Genomic DNA, 17,377 nt, shown 5'->3' with positions numbered 1-17,377 from the left:
CACACAGTCTCCATTATTTTACAGCAGAAATCTATAAAACTTGTTTTTTCTAAAGGTTAATGCCCAACACGTGCATAGCTTTGAATTGAGCTCTCTCTGCAGAAATTAACTTGTGGCAGCGTGTCTTACTTGTATGATCAGAGCATTCACCTCTGAATAATTAAAGGAAGCTGTTTAAAACCAACAATCACAAAGAAAAGGCATCTAAAAGCTCGTCATTTAGCAGATGGAAATTCATGTATAATTTCCTACATTTGGAAGACCATACTTGACTGTGAAGCCTTTGAGACTGTGGTGATTAAAACAAGCATTGGACATGAAAACAATAATTATGAAGAAAAAAAAAACAATAAATGTAACTCAATAAGACACAGAGTGGTATTCAATCTTAGTTTTCCTGAGATAAAATTACAGCTGCCAGCAGAATGAGTCAAAGTGTTTTTAACATTATGTTTAGAAGCTCACCTTTCATCAGTTGGGAACAGTCCAATCCTTTTTTGTTTTGTGTGTTTAGGTGGTGCATATTATATATGTATTCAACTTGGTTACTTACATTTACAGTGCTTGCCATCCTCTGCCACCACGTAATTTGGCTTGCAGCGGCAGCGAAAATGTGAAGCCGACTGCTGCAGACAGTAGTGTTCGCATCCTCCGTTGCGGACAGCGCAAGAGTACACGGCTGAAAATGTGAAAATAGAAAATTAGGCAACTTGCAGGAATAAATCATTCAAATCTGAAGTGAAATCTCTAACTTCTAGACCCTTTCAAACTAAAAGCTAAAATACCTCATCACAATAAAAAGTTAAAACTCAGCAACACCTGAGTGATTGTCATCCACAATGGACAGCTTACTGTGGAATGAGGCTTGGTTCAATTTGATCCCAGTTCGTCCCAACCTACATTTGTCCTCTTTGAAGAAACAGATGGGTCTAAATCGTTTAATAGAAAATAACTGGTAGAAGAACTCACAGGCTGTGTTGTTCATACTGAGAGACTGGAATCAAGACCAATCCATCCTGAGTGCATGTCAAACCGCACAGCGTTTTCCAGATTAAATATTATGCAGCTACAAGCTAAGTGTGTGGGAAACATCTGAAGTTCACCGGGCAGATGAGAGAGTTGATGTGAGGACAGAGTCTCTGTTTTTATGCTTTCATGAACTCAAACTATCTGTTTGGAATGGACAGAAGAATAAAAAACTAATTTATTAGTATAAACATCATCATAAATGAACTGCATCCACAATCATTCCATCAGGACTCTGTTGTAAAGGTTGTAATATGTTATTTCTTCACACAACATCTGTCAGAGAAAAGCCTTTCACGAATGGTTGGGTTCTTGCTAACATATCTGTGTAGTAAGATAAATGACTTAATGATTTCAAATCTAAATGTCAAACAGGACACTAAAGCCAGCACCAGGTTTATAAACCTCTGTATACAACTCTGAAGTTCCTTCATTTCTTTATAGTTTCCCTCCAATGAATATTTGAACATTTACGTTTTTGCTCCAAAGTGGTCACCTGCAACATTGAGAGTTAAATGCCCATAGCAAACTTCAATAAAATGACCAACAGATGCATTTGAACCAACACTAAAAACTCTCCAAGAGGTGCTTCTGTCAAAAAAAGTTGTTTTATTTTTAATTTTTGTTTTTCAATACATATGTTCAGTTAGCGCCATCAGTAATTTTATCAATGCGATGCACCAGAATGGTTCAAAATGCACCCATATGTCCATTAATCCCATATGTCGACAGCAGTGGATGTTTCCAAATCTACTCACTGAGGCAGGTGCGACCGTCCACATGAAGCCTGGAGCCAGGGTGGCATTCACAATAGTACGAGCCTCTGGTGTTAATACATCTGTGTTGGCAGCCTCCATTATGGACCTGGCATTCATCTATATCTGAACAGAAGATCCAGACAGGAAGAACAGACATGAACAATTTCAGTAAAACTCCTCATTACAAGAAAAGAAACCCCAAATGAACTGCTGAAGTGTGAGAGTGTCTTAATAAGTCAGGCTTTAGGACAGAGATGCACCTCCGGCTGAGAGGAGATGACGGATGAGAATGGGGGGGGAGTTTTTTACAAGCTTACTGCAGCTCAAACAAACATTTACCTCCATGTGGAAACAACTACTGAACATTTAAATCACATTTAAAGTCCTGCAGCTCTTCAGAACCCCCCCGAGTGAAGAAGCATATGGAAACTTGAGCCAGAAGATGCAAAACCAAACATTCCTCTCAGTCGACTGTGTTGGGAATAAACAAACAGAAGAGGCGGACTCTCCATCTGAGAATATTGTGGTGAGGAAAATATAACAGCCTTCGCATGTGAACTGATTTCTAATCAAACAAACCACATATCTGGATGGCACCGGTTTCAGGGGTCAAAGATTAATACATTTCATGAGCAGACCCCCTGTGAGATCTGAGATGATATATGAAGCCCGTCTCCATCTGAGTTTCTAGCAGCCTCACAGCTGAGAACGGAATGATTAGGACATTAGTCACCTATTCTTTCCAACACTGACTAAACTATTGGAGTAGATATAATGAAAATATTTCAAACTGCAACAAGTGACTCATATAAAAAAGGAAGGAAAACTGTTTGGCTGCTGCGAGGTCTGTAAAACAAGCTAACACATCATAAAACACTATTTAGGAGCCCAAGTGTGAGGTGTTTTGTTCAGAATAATGTTAACCTCAGCCAGGTTTTTTTTTTTTTTTATCAGGAAACTATTTTAAGAATTCACTGAAATCTGTGTGAAAAAAAGATCTGATCTGAAAGCTTGAAGAACAGGACGACTGCTGTCCCTACAGCAGAAATTCACCAGATGCTTCCCCACAAACCGCACGTTTTTAATTCCATGCTGTAAAAATGACAGCGAACAGTGAAAATAAAACAAACTGTATATTTATGACATTTATCCAGCCAGACAAAATACACAATCAGATTCCCCAGGGACACATTTCATACACAAATACATGACATCACTTGATGAAATTATGTTCTGAAGAGAGGGTATTTTATATTTTAATTTCAGAAGACTGTTCCCAGTCAACTCTGTTTGGAGAAAGAGAACATTACCATTGCCTCCTTGGCAATTATCTCTACTAAAGCAGACTTTCAAAACTGAAGTCAAAAGGGTAATTTTTACAACACAGTGACAGAGGTGGTGCAGATATAGGTAGATGTAAGGTCAAAATGTAAATATAAAGTTTTTTTTTTATGGGTTTTGTTTATTTTTACATTCAACTTCAGAGGAGTTAGTCATGAACAGATTTTGCAAAGCAGAAGGCATGATCTGATAGAGAGAATCTGGTACAAAAGGTAATGTGAGGGGGAAACAGCCTTTAATATGCCCAAACAAATAACAGAAACACAAACAAGATGGAAATAAACATCAGTTGTTAATATGACCCAGTTTCACTTATCAGAACGATACTGTAAAAAAATAAAATAAACTAACATTGGCCAATCCTGATGTTAATACGTTTATATCATGCACCCCTAACAAATGTGCTTTAATGTCTATCAATATACTTGTGGGTCCAGGCAATTAGCACCAAGGAAAATAAATGGCGCTCCTGGATTGGCTACTGGCTGGAGATCTGAAAACACCGTTAAGGGCCCATTCTATGTCTTCTTTTGAATGTTTTGTTTTCATATGCTCTATGAGAAAAATCTGTAAATAGGTATGTTTTTGGGGGGTTTTTTGGAGTTAAATTCCACAGAAAAATCCAAAAATGGGCAATGCCATGAAAACTGAACCATAATTAGGCCGACATCCACTGTATTTATTAATTCAGGTTTAAGTGATCTTTCTGCCCTGTATCAAAACCTTCTGGAGCCTCCCCTGCAGATGCTGTCTGGACTCACCATAACAGGTTTTCCTTCACACTTTAGCACAGTGTAAATTCTTGCACTGTGAAAATATGGAATATGGGGGTGAAAGTAATAATTTTTATAGCTCTTTGGGAAGTCATTAAAGTAGATAGGAGACCATTTGTAACACACAGAGAAAAAAAGTTGCCATGTAAAGAACTTCATGTTCTGTTGGATGAACGCAGCGATGCATCTGGACAATCTGCATCCTATTTGTGTTACTTTGCACCAGTATGGTAAGAGTTATTTGCACATAAATCATGTCTTTACAAGGCCCAACGTTTTTCAACCTTATCATGTCAAATAATAAAGTAAAATCTCTGCAGGGAATTCTATAAAGGTTCTGCTTTTGTTATTATATCAAGAATAGCAAAATGCTAAGAGTACAATCCTGACTCTTCCTCCATTTACTTGCATAGCAGCTCCTGTAAAACCTCTGGTTAAACCTGTTTCCCAGTAATGTCCAACTGTATCTTCAAATATAGTATTTGGAGCAGAAGCAAGCTCCTAAACTTTCTTCCTATTGGGGTCTCTGCTGCCAAGTCCGAGTTTCACTTCATCCAGGAAAGCTGGCAGGAGCCATCCATGCATTTTTCCGTCAATGGAGCATGCAGTCTTTTGGCTTTTCCTGTAATGAGAGCTTAGTTGCTGTCGGCTGCAGTCTCACAGTCAGTCAGCAGATACCCTCCAGCCTCTAGCCCAAGTTTCCACATCCAGAACACGATCCTCAACGGACCGGAGCCAAAACCTCAGCAGCCACTGGCTTTAATGCCGGCTGCATGAACGCTCTGAACAAGGCACGGTGTCGCCTCACAAGAGAGATATTTCACATTAGTTTAGGAAAGACGATGCGTTTATTGTGCACAGCCGCTATTTCTGCAATGTCTTCACTTAACTCCAAACATGATATATAAGAAAAGGGGGAATATCAGCAAACCGGTAACAATAAAAATAAAATAGGTTTAACAGTGCACAGTTATCCTCAAACAGTTGTGCCAAGTCCAAACGAGTCAAACAGGATAATTCAGTAATGGTATATAACATGCACAGGGTAGTCTCCTCCTTTATTTGCTTTTTAAAGCATCTGTAATAACGTGTAGCTGATGTCTGCAGGTGCACTAATCTCTGATCAGAGAAAAATAACACCAAAACTAAAAAAAAAAAAACAACACTAACTTTACATTGCTATACCTACTTTTTGTATTAAAATCCACTTACCTGCAGCAGGCAAGTAACCAGTGTTGTAGCCATGATAGCTGTGGTAACAGTGAGGCCTGTGACAAATTCTTCTGTAGTAAACATACGGGTAGTTTGCAGCCAGAGATGCCGTTGCTTCAATGAGCACCAGGGAGAAAATCCACCATCCTGATGCCAAAGCCATAACTGGAGACAACTTTGTCACAAAGCCTTCAGAAGAGAAATTTAATCATCTATCACCTAGTTTTTAGTTAGTCAATGAAGAGTCCTGGACTGACATCCCATGCTGACTACCTCTTATTTTGTTCTACTTCCATCTCCTTTTCTGTTTCACCCTCCCATCTGACAAAGCAGAATCCACCATGTTGTAGGTCCTCCTCTCTCTTTCTCTCCGGTCCTCACATTCCCCTTTCACTCCGAACGTCCTCTCTGCGTTGTTCTGCTCGAACCTCCAATAAATTATCTTTCTATTCTACCATCTTGCAGTGATTGATTTGTTCTCTTCCTGATTTATAACATTTCATTAAAGACCTCTGTATTTTACCTTTTCTTCAAAGAATCCCATGTGATTCAAAGACAGGATTTATTGGGGCAAATAGCAACAGAGCAAAGAATGTGAGCAGGCTAAAGGGTGTGCTTTCGTCCAGTCTTTTGAAATGGACGTAGATTAAAAAAAATACCACTAAAGTAATGCCAAATTTGATAAGTGCCAAAACTCAAATTCAGTGCTTTTAATCCAAACATCTGAGAAAGGAATGAGCCTTGCAGGGAAAAAATGTGTACTCAGGAGCTTAGCACTAGACCTTTTCATCTTTTGCCAGCACATACATTCCACTTCAGGACTTAATACTACCTATAAAAGTGTAAAAAGCATTCTTATTGTCCGCATCGCTTTCACAGTCTTAAGAGAAATGACTTGTAGATAAATGTCCAACAGAAACCTCTGCAGGATACAATGACTTTATGCATTTTCAGTAACACAAATTTAAAAGCTCTTCACAGAAATATTTTAGAGTTTCTGGTGATTCCACTGATCGTCAAATGAAAACATTTGAATCACACAGATTAAATCTGAATCAATTCATTCATTCACTCCCTAAATATTTAGAACTGAATTTAAAGTCCTACTAAGGGCCAATTCTAATTCATGCAACTTATGCAACACAAAATAATGGATCCGTCCTGCTTAGATCAACGGTTCAAGGTGGTGATGTCATGATGCAGGAAATATTTTCTTGCCCCTCTTTTAGGCTCTTTATGACCATGTGAGCATCATCACAAAAGCCCAGATCTCCAGCTATTCTGAACATGACAATGAATTCATTGTACTCCAATGACCTCTAAAGTCACAAGATCTCAACCCAAAGGAGCTTTTTGGGAATGTGGTGGAATAGGAGATTCGGATCACGGTAGTTCAGATCCACAACAACTGAATGATGCTGTCATGTAAATACGGAACAAAAAGCTGAAGGGATATTTCAAACACCTTAAATCCCTGCTGAGGAAAACTGAGGTGTTTCTGAAGGCAAAAGTCAACCTAATAATTGCCTTTGCCAGCTTCTTCTGGTATTACACCTCCTGTTTTCTTTCCTTATGTTTTTGTCTTTCTTTCCTAGACAAAAACATCCATTTCAATTCAGCAAAATTCCCACAAAGCTGTTCTCATTCATATTTTTTCATGCTTATGTAATAAGAAAGCAAAATGACTATGATATTTCGACTGAAACATGGCCCATTGGCTGCAGATTGAATTGTGGCCACTACAAGACAGTGTTGCTCAAAAATTAAAGAACAAATTCATAACAATGAATCTGTTGTATAAAGCAAGTTAGATGACTGAAATATAATGTAATGTAAACTGAAGACACATTTGTGCCGTTACACCTTGTTCCAAATTATTATGCAAATTGGATTTAAGTGTCATAAAGAATACATTTTTTGTTGTGCTATAAAATTTATAGATGGTATTGTGTGTCAGGGCTCTTTGAATCACTAGAATTAATTTCAGAGAGCTGGGTTGATTAGTTTATTTGGTGAGCTCAATTAAAGGAAATCTACTTAAGAAGGATGTTCCACATTATTAAGCAAGCCACAGGTTTCAAGCAATAAGGGAAAGAGAAAGGATCTCTCTGCTGACGAAAATCATTAGATAGTGTAGTGCCGTATGACAAGGTATGAAAACATTAGATATTTAACGAAAACTGAAGCGTTATCGTACTGTGAAGAGATTTGTGGCTGATTCAGAACAAAGATGGGTTTGTGCAGATAAAGGCATAATGAGGAAGGTTTCTGTTAGACAAATTCATTGGATTAAGAGAGCAGTTGTTAAAATGCCCTTACAAAGCAGCAAACAGTTATTCGAAGCTGCTGGTGCCTCTGGAACCTCAAGCTGGTGCCTCTGGATCCTCAAGGAGGATCCAACCTCAAGGTGGAGGATCCTCCAGAGGCTTGCGGTGCATGAACCTATTATTCGGCCACCACTAACCAGAGCTCACAAGCAGAAATGGTCGCAGTGGGCCCAGCCGTACATGAAGATTCATTTTTAAACAGACTTGTCCACTGATGACAGCTAGGAATACCACTGTATCATTGGCTGCTATGGGCATAAAAGGGGAGAAAGTCATGGTGTGGTCACCATCCTCCTCTGACCTCAACCCTATTGAGAACCTTTGGAGTTTCCTCAAGCAGTAGATCTGAGGGTGGAATGCAGTTCATACCATAACAGCAGCTCTGGGAAGGTATTCTGACATCCTGCAAAGAAATTCAAGCAGAAACTATCCACAAACTCACAAGTTCAATGGATGCAAGAGGTATACAGGTGATATCAAAGAAGGGCTCCTATGTTAACATGTAACTCAGTCTGTTAAGATGTTTTGGATTGAAATAGCTTTTGATTTTAGCACATGTGACCACTTAATGCTGTACATTCAAAGAATGACCGTTTGAAGTTCTTTATAATCCACAAAATGTTTAGAAAATCTGCTGTGCATAATAATTTGGAGCAGTGCATTTTGAGTTTTTAATTTTTAAAAACAATACTGTTTCAGTAAAATTTGATTTATACTGTAATAGTTCATGACTTGAAAATTATACTGACCATCATTTGCATTGACCATTTAAGAAAATCTGAGAAAATATCACTTGCATAATAATTTGGAACACGGTGTATTTTAGTAGTACCTTTATGATGGTGGAAGCTAATTTACAAGTGACAGAATGCATTAAGCTCCAGCTACATTCCTCTGCTCATCTCTAAAGGAACCTACAAAATCCCAGCTGGTGTCACGGCCCGCCTGAAGCAGGCTCTGCACTGTAACAACAGAACAGGGAGCAGAAACAACTCAGCTTAATCTATTTTCATTGTTACAATATTATATTGTCTATATTGTTAAATTTAACAGGTGTTTACAAACATAGATATGTCTATGTAACAAAATGAACTGTCCCGTGTGCAGCAGCATACACACACACACACCAGTCGCCAAATTCTTGCTTTTGATGGGAAATATTGCAAATATTTCTGCATATGTCAGCAAACGTTTGGTCCGAAGGCCTCCACGTTTACAGCATTTACAGGGAGAGCTACGCTCAGTTTAAGTTAATCATTTTCAAAGCAGAATTGTTCTGTTCACATGTCCAAAACTTAACGCTCATGATCACCACTGGCTGGTGCAAAACACAGTCACCTAAGCTCAAGAACGAATTCTGCCAACAAAGAGGACAATCCTCAAAGTAAATGCCCTGACCTCAGAAATGAAAGGAGCAACCATGTTGGTTTTGGTTGCTCATTATTTTGACACCTGCCAGAGGTTGGCAGAGCTTCAGGCTTGTAAAATGCCTCAGCTGTAAACTCTGTTTGACATGACAGCATGGTGTTGATGCTGCTACTCCACCGGCAGCATAACAGCTGTTACTGCAGGGCTCTTCTACTTTGATTGGCATCCTCCGAGTCCCAGAAAATCATTCCTAAAAAGGAACGTGGCTGAGGGCTTCAGATGAGGATCAAACTGTAAAAAATCAAGCTTGTATTTTTTTTATTACAGAGAACATTTCTCCATTGATCAAATGCTTCTGTCTGTTATTATCATAAAACTTCATGTTGAAAAGAAATAAAAACATCTCATAAGGATGGTTTTCCTCGGAACGAACTGGATGATATAAAGTCGAACTGAGTGGCCTTGTTTTGTGTCTCCTCTAAAGAGCAAATTATTTGGTCTAAAACGCTCCATGTATGAGGAAAGGGAATCATTTTCTGCAGATGCAGCAACAAACACATAACCCTAAACCAAAACAAGTATAACATCCAAGGCTTCCAGCCAGCGTTTTGCTACCACTGTTAATTTTTCTACCAATTACAGACAATTAGGACATTAATGCTGCGGGTAGCTGTTTGAAGCAGTGGTAGAGGGCAGATGGCTATGAAAGCCAGCTGTGACAACGTTCACATCAGCTCTCTAAATAACTGTGTCCTGGATCAAATCTCTCTGTGGGTTCCCCCGGCAGACAGCCTTACCCTCCTCTAAGTTTGGCTGCTGCACAGAGAAACCTTTATTCTGCATAAATGTATCTCACTGAGATTCTCCAGAAACAGCAGCTAGGATGTAGAAATAAGTAAAACTCTGGAAAGAATGTTAGTTGTGAGCTGATGTTCTTGTTATTGTTCTATATTTTTGCTTTACTCTGATCAAAAAGTCAAAATGTTAACTTTTTTTTTTAGCAACAGCAGTCAAATTTTTTTTCTTCTTACATTTTTTGTTCCAGATTTGTGGGTAAATTCTGGACTACCTTAAAAAAACTTGGCATTTTTACTCAAAGTGATCATAATGCAAGGATCTTACACCAGTCCATATTGACCAAGTATCAAATATAAATACATTTTAAACATTTAAAACACCACCTTTATGCACAAACAATGTAAAAATGCATCCAACATTGTCCTAGAGGCCAAGAAGATGAACAGCTTAGTTGAATGTCATATAAGTCAGGTGACATGTTACCTTTTACCAGCATTTCAGGATTTCTGGTTAGAAGATGGCAACTATAAACAATAACTGAAGTATAACTATTTTTCTAAAAAAACATTTTTTGTTTCTGAGCACATTAAAAGTAAAATGTATAAAATGTTGGAGTAACACTAATGAAAACACAACAAACCTTCACATGTTTTGCCATCTTCATTCAGCTTCTGTCCAGAGGGACATCTGCAGTAAAAGCTTCCTATAGTGTTACAGCAAAGAGCCTCGCAGCCTCCGTTGGTTTCCTCACATTCATTCACATCTGCAGAGAAGAAAAACAAGGCAAAATTAATTCAACAAATGTTCATACAGACAAACCTACAGTGCCTAATAAAATTAGCACATCCCTTCAATTTCTCACATTTGATCAGTTACAGTGATAAACGTTAATGTGTTTTATTGAGATCTTGTGCCATACACTCAAATAAGCTTCCAGGTTGTGAGTTTGAATCCCCTGTGTGTCAAAGTAACCTTGGCCAAAACCTCAAACCCCTTTTTGCCCACTGATTTGCAATTGTTGTGTCTGTGTGAGTGAATGTGTTTTGCAGTGTAGTGTAGTCATTAAGACCAGGAAAGTGCTGCATAGCTGTAGTTAATTAACCAATTACCCTTTAAATGTTTAAAAGATGCACAATAGACTTAAATGCTATGTTTCCAGAAGACTCTGTGCTCCTTTTTTCAGCCCAGTGTATTTCCATAGAACCAGCTTCCAGGAAAAATGAACAGGACAAATGTGCAATTATTATAAAGTAAAAACATGTCCAGTTAGGATTAAAGGATGGCAAAAGAAATGTGCGTCAACGGGACTCTTTCCACCTTCTTCTATTTTGATTTAAAATAAAAAGTTTGAAAACAAAAGTTATGCCCTATTTAATTTCCCACAGCTGAACACGCTTTCAAACCTTTAATCAACCAAACCAGATAAAATCCTTCTTTCCAAATCCCAAGCTACACATAATGGCCTCTGTTAAATACATGTGCTGACAGTCTAGCAGGCCATAATTGGAGCTACAGAGATTCTGCTGAATAAGGAGATACGGAAATTGAACATAAAACTTGTAATTATCTAATAGATTGTTAAACCAGACTCACATTTCCCTGCATTGACATTTCATTTCGTACATGTGGACTTTTAGCAGAAGAGATTATGCTTTGTAGTTGGTCACATTAGGATTTTTTTTTTGTTAAATTATTGCTCTCATGATTTTAAAGATTGAATCCTGCCCCAACATTTGAAAAATAAAAGAAGAAAGAACATTTACGTGGCACAAATCGACATTCAAGCTCTTCTTTGTGATCATAAGGCAAAAGGCAAAGCACATAGAGAGAATTAAGGGTGCAAAGAAAGTTCCTCCCCACAAGAAATGACCTCCATTTACTAAATAACACTATATGTTTTACTTGCCAATTAAGCAATTTCCCTTTCATTTTAGGCCATCTGGAAATCACAGGGAAAAAGTAGCACTGTTTCTGTTACCAATCCCAAGAGACACACTCAAGGATCTCAGTGCTTTGTTAATACCATCATCTGCACAGCACAGTATGTGATTGTGTCATTATCGGGTTGTCATATTTTAGTAACAAATGTGTCTGGAATAGTACTGCCTGGAAAGTGATCAGATTGTGTATGACAGTGTAAAATTTGTAAGACGACTAGTTGGGAGCGTGATTTAATTCCTTTGCAGATAAGACACCAGAGAGAGATGCCTGATAGGGGCATAGAGGTTGTTGTAATAGATGATACACACAAACAACCACAAGAAACAGGAATTAAATAGTTATGACTCTGAATGTGACCCAAAGTCTGTGAGAGTTTAAGATTCTGGATTGAACATATCTTTTCGTCGTCTTGATCCCCCTGGAGGTCACACACCTGTGTGACAGCTGAAGCCCAGGTCGCCCCAGGGTCACGGTTCCCAGCCTCTTTCTGCCCAATAAGCAAGTAGGAATGTCAGAGTGTCATGGGTCGAAAAGAAAGGACACAGGAGTAGCTGTGCACTAAAAATAAAAAAAATTGACATCTTTAATGATTATGTTTTGAGCTGTTTTTATTTGTAAACCGATTCTTTATTTTTCCTCCCGTTATTTATTTATTTATTCATGTCCTTTGTGTTTAGGATGTTTGTCTTGGGTAAATATGAAATATTTAAACAAAAACCACTTAAACAGACACACACACATACACCTATATATATACAGTATATATATATATACAGTATATATATATATATTTATATTTTTAAGTTTAAACTTTACCCATAACCCATTTTTTATTACATTTTAAATTTACGTAATTTCTCTATGAAATATATGGATATGTGTTCAGTTTTTCTTTTCAGTCCCACGTATATCACGCTAACCCATCCATCAGTATCACCTAGATAGCCTTTAACCAGAGACACAAGGTGTAAAAACGTTACTTTGAGTAAGAGAAGATCTGCTTTCTCCCATGACAATTGGTTTCTTCTCATTGACCTGAGACCTTGAAGGCACACCCTACAGAGGGGTCAGATGCCTGGGGCTACATGGTCTGCATGAGGTCCAGATTTATGCTCCAAGTCACAGTCAAAGCCCAATGCTCAAGGTTAAACCACAGAACGAGTCACAGAAAACCATGATGCCGATCTTTGGAAACACAGCCTGTCTGAAGTCTTTTATTTTATCCAATTCAATGATTGCTTGGTTTGGGTTTAAGTAAAATTAAGTTGTTGTTTTTTTTAATTCTATAGACTACAGATAACTCAAAACCTTAAAAATGACAAATATTGAAAAGAAAAAAAAATGTTTTCTCAGTGCAAATAATCCCTCAAAAAGTAGATTTCATATACAGTAGACTTTAATGTTACACAGTTCTAAAATTTTTAATTGTCTTTGACAAAGTAACCATATTTCCTAGTACATTATGTGTAATAATACACATCTAATTAGATGTTTGAGAAAGTTTATGCAGGACAGACAGTAAAGTTCTCCGACCCTTTTAACCTTCCCAGATTTTCTCACGTAACCACCAATGTTTCATTGGGTTGGGATTTTATGAGAGATAAAACATTTTAGTGCATATCTGTCAAGCAATTTCAGTTACGTAATAAAGTCCATCTGTATCTAATTTAATCTATTTAATCTTAACTATTTTGTAAACCCTCAGAGGTTTGTAAAGGAACATAATTCAACAAACAGAGTCAAGAACACACAAAATATTTTGGACCAACATACAAAACCTTGTGTGTAACAGAAAACCAAAAGCCCCACATTAATCACTCCTTCCTCATTGAAAACATGGAGGTGGCAGCGGTGGAAATCAGAGTAAATCGGAGGACAGATGGAGCTAAAATACAGAGCAGTACTGAAAGAAACCTGTTAGTGGTTTCAAAAGGGGTTCATCTTTCGTGCGTCCAATTCTTTCTTCTTCACAAGTATCCATTTCATTTTGCTGGTCCATCACTCTAAAGCCCAATAAAACACATTGAAGTTTGTAGATGTAACATGACATGATGTGAAAAAATGCAAATAACATAATGCTATGACAAGAGCAATATGCTGCTGCAGTATAAGACAGAAAAATGTAGTTGTTTATGTTTCTCCAGATGCAGATTTCTTGATTTGATTAACATAGACGTAACCATATTTTATGATCCAGGATAATTTTTTGCAGTTCCAAACACAGCCAAAATAACTACTTTATAATGTAAACTCATTTTATTTGGTTAGATGTATTAATATTTGGAAAATGTAGGGGGAAAGAAGTCCATCAGAGCTGAGCGTGTCATGTTTTTAATGTATTTTTTAATTTGGATACATGGTAATTATTGTTGTTTTTCAGTTTTATAGAACAGGTGACTTAAATCAAGTGCTACATACAACTGATATAATTTTTTTTAATCACAAACAGTGATGACTATTCCAAGTGATCTATATTCTGAACACGGTCTTTTTGTGTACTTTTCAGCAACAAAGTTGTTATATTAATTGTCAAACTGAACCGTTATCTTCTGTTCCAGGAGAAATCTAAAATAAAACATCTGTAAAACTGGGTGAAAACATGTATGCTTGGACAGTGTGTCCCCAAATAACTTGCTGAAGAATGAAAAATATCCACTGCTAAAATAAAAACTTTCAATTTCTTTCCCCTACAAGTTCAGCATCAAGGTTTACATTCCTCTGCTGTATTGTGTGACTTCCTTTGATAAGAACAACCAGCACTGCTCCCAGGAGGACATGCCTAATGTCTCAGCAGATCACGACAGGCTCGCCGGGCCAAAGAAAACCACCAGACCTCTGATATTATCCCAGGGAGGTCATGAACAGGAAAATTTACAGGACTCAATAATGGATCAGGAGTTCAGGTGATGCTTAGAGAATCAACCTGATTCATATTTGGAGCCTGATTTAGAAACCTGCTGGTGTAGTAATGTGCTTTTCTAAGGTCCATTCCTGATTATCTTTCACACAGCTGCTTTCATTTACCAGGTGCTATAAAGATGAGGACAATGTATTGGCTCCAGAAGACGCATTTGAGTCCAGAGGTTTCGTTTAGTGAAGAGCTGGGGGAGGATTTCACTTCTGTTGACCCAAACGTGTCCTTACTGGTGAAACATGATCTAAAACATGTTCCTGAACCATTTATGAGCTATAGCTGACAATTAACTTCACACTCTCCTGCGGAAAACCCATCCTTCTCCTTTGACCTCAGGCAAAACCTTTTCACCCATCTGACAAATAGCAAGTGAATCAGTTGGACAAAGCTCATCTACCACGAAAAAGAAATGGCTATGAACCCTAGAACTCTGTGTACATTTTACATGGAGTCAAATTTAAGAGAAACCCCCATGCACAATGTTCTGTGCGTGGATTATTTCTGCACGTTAGTAACATGTCACTTTTTCAACTTAATGTCTGTACACCTATTGGCCTTGTTCATGCCAAGTAAGAAACTGCATAAAAGTTGATTATAGTAATTAAACAAAATCCAAATATTTTTCTACCTTAGTGTCAAAAGCCTAAAGGTCACCAACATGAAAACACTCAAACTGCATGCTTATAATTTTAGTTTTTCTACTGTAAATAATCAGTTCAAGTTCAACACTGCCCCCTGCTGTTAATTCTGTGCCACAGCCCAGATGTGCAGCTGCATATCGTCACCTTCCTACAATAATAGCCTACGTCACTTTTTTTTTTTTTTTTTTTTGCCAAAAGTGATTAAGGTAAAAAGAAAAAATCACCACCTCTTTTTTGCCAAATGATTATTAAGGCAAAAAATAAATTCACTTTTGGCAAAAAATGACTTGGGCCATAATTTTTATTTTGGGAAGGTGACGATATGCATTATGAATTTGATACCAAGTGTTTCTGCTCTACTCAGCTTCATGGCGTTAGTAAAACGCAGCTGCAGAGCTATAATAATTTCCTGTCAGTACACAACATACGTTTTGAAGTGCGTGCAATGGCACAACATTTTCCCCCTCTGGTTTACCACTTTGAATTATGCCAGAGATTTATGTGGTATCCTTTAATTTCCAACCTTTCAATTTCCACTCTTACTGGATGCCAGTTGTAAGAGCTGTAATTGTGGCAAACATGGCAGCTGACTAGTTAAGAAAAAATGTGAGCTCAAAGACGGAAAAGTTTGCCAGGAAACAGAAAGGTGAAAACATCCCATTAATGATAAAAGACTAACCACACTAACAGGTGGTGTGTGGTTCCATCATGGTTATGGCATGTAGCGCTATAATCCAGGTTTTCAAATCGAAAGGCTGTAATGTAGAGCTAAGATTACAGAAAACAAAAATCAATCAATTCTTTTTAAATAAAGCCATTACAAAATACATAGTGCTGTAAAGAACTTGAAAGTAGACAAATGTTATTAAATGTCTGCTGTGAATTGAAACTTTTCCTTTTCCAGGGTGCAAAGACTATACCACATTTTGGTGCACAACTGTGAATATACTGGGAACCTGTCCTAATGCACACAGGCTCCTAAATAATTTACAAAAAAACTCAAATATAAATTTACACTTGTTGCAACATTTGGCTAAATGTTCCTTACCGGGTTGCAGAGAAAGTACACTTTTTGTATCCAACAACAAGCATATGGTTCAACTCTTACTGGATATTTTACCAGTCTTACCAGAAAAGGTGGAGCTCATTTAAATTAGCGGTTTCCTGCCACAAACCCAGCTTTCTGCACAGTCTATGAAACTTCAATGAGGTTGAGGTTTGTCCAGAAACTCCAGGTTAGCCTTCTTTATTTATTCAAATGTCAGCATTATTGTGTTTGGAATCATTATCCTTCAACTGTGTCACAGGATCACTCATTTGACAAAAGTGTCACACTCAGTTGAAATGAAACTGCTTCGGATGTAATTGGATTCAAGTCACTTCAGCATCAACACGGACAGAGAGGGCACCAACCAAGAAAGAAATTAATGTCCCAAAACCAATTTGGGAATAGATAAAGGAGGTAGGCATTAAGCTTCTGGATCACAATTAGATTTATGGACCGTATGCTTAAAAGTTTGACAAGATATGAAATTCTTTAATGGAGCTTAACCAACACTGCCAAGAGGAATAATTCAATGCCAAGTTATAAATAAACTAGGATTTCATTTATTGCAACAAAAGTTTGTGGATTTAAAAGATTACTTGTGGTCTATGTAAAAATTTGAAGCATATGCCTCCTGAGATGTATAAAAACTACGTGAATTTCTGTAACCCTCCTGCGGTCTTAGCGCAAATGTCACAGTCAGACAGCAGGGAATCAGAGGGGGAGGGAATGTCCCGTCACACCATCAGTTTCCAAAACCACACAGAAATAAAAACCTTGTAAAAGTTCACAAGTGCTCAGTGCGCCCCCACCGGTCTGCACACAGTAAAAAATATTGTGGGGTCTAAATGAACCCGTCTCTTAAGACCGCGGGAGGGTTGAAGATGTCTTTTGGATTATAATTCCACCCTGAAGAAAAACTGCGCAAAGCACCAGCAATGCACCTAAATATCTATATTAAATTTGTAATGGATAGTTTTGATGGTTTAATTGAAATGAATTGTGTTGTTTTCCATGTACTGCACAGTCATTGAGGTGAGTTTGAGCAATAAACCAGAGACAAGAAGCACATAAACATTTAACCGACAGAGTCACAAAGAGGCCGTCTGACTCTGGACTATTGATACACACCTGTGTGTCCAAACTTTTGGTCTGTACTGTAAATTATAGCAATCTGTAAGCAGCACATTACCTTTTAACCTCCAGTCCTTTTATTTGTTCATGTTTAACCCC

At 37.8% G+C, this 17,377-nt stretch overlaps 1 protein-coding gene across 3 annotated transcripts in view; it reads right to left on the bottom strand.

The window, feature by feature from the left end:
- Positions 1–17,377, bottom strand: part of megf6b (multiple EGF-like-domains 6b) — a 64,316-nt gene that overhangs the window by 20,745 nt on the left and 26,194 nt on the right. For 2 of the 3 annotated variants that reach the window (XM_028001812.1, XM_028001813.1), the window contains exons 5-7: positions 10,244–10,366; positions 1,785–1,907; positions 554–679 (exon numbers count right to left, since the gene is read on the bottom strand). In XM_028001812.1, coding sequence (XP_027857613.1) covers positions 554–679; positions 1,785–1,907; positions 10,244–10,366 — 372 coding nt within the window. Of the gene's footprint in view, positions 1–553; positions 680–1,784; positions 1,908–5,110; positions 5,441–10,243; positions 10,367–17,377 lie in introns of those variants that run through there. The other variant, XM_028001814.1, reaches the window with a different exon arrangement.

The sequence above is a fragment of the Xiphophorus couchianus genome, chromosome 20 (genome assembly GCF_001444195.1).
Source record: "Xiphophorus couchianus chromosome 20, X_couchianus-1.0, whole genome shotgun sequence".
NCBI classification, from domain to species: domain Eukaryota; kingdom Metazoa; phylum Chordata; class Actinopteri; order Cyprinodontiformes; family Poeciliidae; genus Xiphophorus; species Xiphophorus couchianus.
Note: the sequence above shows the minus strand (reverse complement) of the source record. Positions and strands in the feature narration are given on the sequence as shown.